The sequence below is a fragment of the Aplysia californica genome, unplaced genomic scaffold (assembly GCF_000002075.1).
Source record: "Aplysia californica isolate F4 #8 unplaced genomic scaffold, AplCal3.0 scaffold00040, whole genome shotgun sequence".
Classification (NCBI taxonomy): domain Eukaryota; kingdom Metazoa; phylum Mollusca; class Gastropoda; order Aplysiida; family Aplysiidae; genus Aplysia; species Aplysia californica.
This window is the reverse complement of record NW_004797310.1, coordinates 801,396-804,145: the sequence shown is the minus strand read 5'-3', so window position 1 is coordinate 804,145 and position 2,750 is coordinate 801,396. Positions and strand designations below refer to the sequence as shown.

At 41.5% G+C, this 2,750-nt stretch overlaps 1 protein-coding gene across 1 annotated transcript in view; it reads right to left on the bottom strand.

Moving 5' to 3' along the window:
* LOC101848177 (multidrug resistance-associated protein 1) overlaps nucleotides 1–2,750 on the bottom strand; it is a gene marked incomplete in the record, with an annotated part of 59,192 nt that overhangs the window by 27,121 nt on the left and 29,321 nt on the right. The window contains 1 exon segment of the mRNA XM_035973986.1: nucleotides 2,002–2,139. Within this exon segment, the coding sequence (XP_035829879.1) occupies nucleotides 2,002–2,139 (138 nt within the window).

Genomic DNA, 2,750 nt, shown 5'->3' with positions numbered 1-2,750 from the left:
TTCTTCTTCTTCTTCTTCTTCTTCTTCTTCTTCTTCTTCTTCTTCTTCTTCTTCTTCTTCTTCTTCTTCTTCTTCTTCTTCTTCGCCTAACTTGTGTCGCCGGGGATGTAACACGTTTACAATTGAAATTAACTACAGGAGTTGCCGTCTTTGCCACAGCCCACCTCTTCTTATTTTATCTTTTGTCATCGATTTGTGTCAGTTCGGTGATGATTAAACAATATAAATACTGTAATTATATTGACCTTGGCCACAGCGGGTGGTTGAGGGAAAAAAGGGAGGGGTATAAGATAGTCTGCAGGTGTCCAACCAGTTTGGGACGTAACTCCCCTCCCCTGCTTTGGGGATACCGCTATAGGTCACAGTCTATGTAAAATTTTCCCCACGTACCAACAATAGGTTCTGCCTAACCCACTTCTGTACTATTCTGTTGACGAATAAGACGGTGTAGACAAAAGGTAGAAAAACAGAGTCTCAAAACCCCACCGACTAGGAATCGCCTCTAAGAATTTGATGTGGGGCGGCATTAGCATAACGTACCTTTCAACATTGTGAGGTGATTTGTTAAGAAAAGCTTGCAAATCTAACGTCCATCTAAGACAGGACATAGCCAAGCAAATGGAGATCCTCGAAAACTCCCCAAACAACCTAAACTCATGAACATCTCATTTGAGAATTGAACCTGGGTCAACCGCACCATAGTCCCAAGCATGAAAGTAACTGAGCAAATTTCGGACCAGTGCGTTCTGGTGGGGCATTAAACTCACGCGACCGGCGTATATCATGGTGTAGCGAACGAGCTTTTTGTTGTTTCATACTGAAGATGTGAGTTCGATTCCCGAGCAGGGAACTTTTATTTCTTCCATTTATCGGGTATCTTCTTCATCTGTCTGCTGGGTGGGATACTGTATGATACTGTATCCCATTCAGCCCGGGTTGGCATCGAATGGCAGGGTCAAAGCAGTATGCCGTCTGGCTAATGTAAATTGTGTTGATGGGGACGTAAAATACTTTAGCATTTAATTAGGGGTTAGAATTAGTCAGGCATTGTGTATGTTGAACGCACCATTCAACACTGTAAGGTTATTTAAGAGGCGGGAGGTCAAATAGATAAATAATAAAAAATAAATAAATAAATAGATGGATAGATAGATAGATAGATAGATAGATAGATAGATAGATAGATAGATAGATAGATAGATAGATAGATAGATAGATAGATATACATATATTATACTTTTTTGGAGGGGGGGGTAAGCGTTTTACCGCACTCGTAACTGCATAAGGTCATATGAGCGTGCTGGACATTTTCAGTTGGTAAGAAATTTTTCTATTTTTCCCGGGTGGTGGCCGAAGCCTAGTCTTATTAATTTTGGGCCACCAAGGGATCTTTAACGTGCCCAACTTACACACGCAACCTCCGAGATTTTTTGCCCTTGTCCGAGAAGGCTAGGTGTAGATCTTTCTTACCATAAGATCAGGGGTGTGGCTGAAAGACAGCAGTAAGAAGGAGCCAAGGAGTAGCAATAGAAAGGCGGTAGAAAGAGTCAGGAGTGCAGAGGAGGGGGGAAAGGAGGTGAGGGGTGGGGGCAAAAAGTGGAGACAAAGGTGGAGACAAAAGCAGACGACAAAAGCTTGAAGACAGCAGTAAGAAGAAGCCAAGGAGTAGCAATAGAAAGGCTGCAGAAAAAGTCAGGAGTCCAGAGGAGGGGGCAAAGGAGGTGAGGGGGTGGGGGCAGAAAGTGGAGACAAAAGCAGACAACATAACATTGCTAGAGAGCAGGAAAAAGGTGAAAGGAGACAATTTTAGAAAAGAACAATTTCCGTCGCAATCCAGATTCGAATCCGGGACCTATTGTAAGAGAGTCAAACACCTTAACCTGTAAGCCACGAGAGCCTCCCATATGTGGGTCCATATTTTCAACGAAATGTATATCGTTATTTCTCCACTTATAAACATTCATGTCTACAGACAGAAACAACAGGGACTCTTTTACTCACAAAGTATGGAACAGTCTGGAAAATTAGAGACAACGATGCCATGAACAGTGTCGTCTTGAGAATGATCTTGATTTCATTACTTCTGAGTATGCCCACTTTGTCTTGAAAGGCGTCTTCCCAAGCGTACAGCTTCAAAACCTGAAAGTACATTGTCAAAATAGTTGTTAAGACTTTTCATTGGCTAAACCAGATTTTCCCTTCTAAATACCTGGAGTAGTTTTAAAGTGTAAATTGAACACTTGCTTTCTCAACAAAATTCCAATTCAAAAGAATCTTTTGCTAGTCAGTGTTGTTTCTATCCATCATTCTTCTTCCTATTTATCTATCCACCTGCCCTTCTGTTGGAACGGAGATGAAAAACTCGTCTTCAGTGTATGTGGGCTTAGCTAACTATGAACAAGGGCAGCTGGTAAATTTTACAATCACTCCAAAAAAACAGATGCATTACTTTTGGGGGTCAAAAGACTGTATTTTTAGCTGCAAATCACACACATGACCACTAAACCTTTTGCAAATCAATCAGATTTTTAAATGTCAAATCTAATTGCAAATATCAAATTACGGGAAAAACAGGGGCATTCCCCCCCAAATCACCCCTACTCCCCTGCCCTCGCCACACCACACACAAACGTGTTCTAGGAAAACACCAGACATTGTTACATCGCTTCGCCTTACTCTAACTATGTAATCTAATTGAAGTAGGTTCGGGTCCTTTACAAATTTATGTCAAAAAAGAAATTGTAAGACGT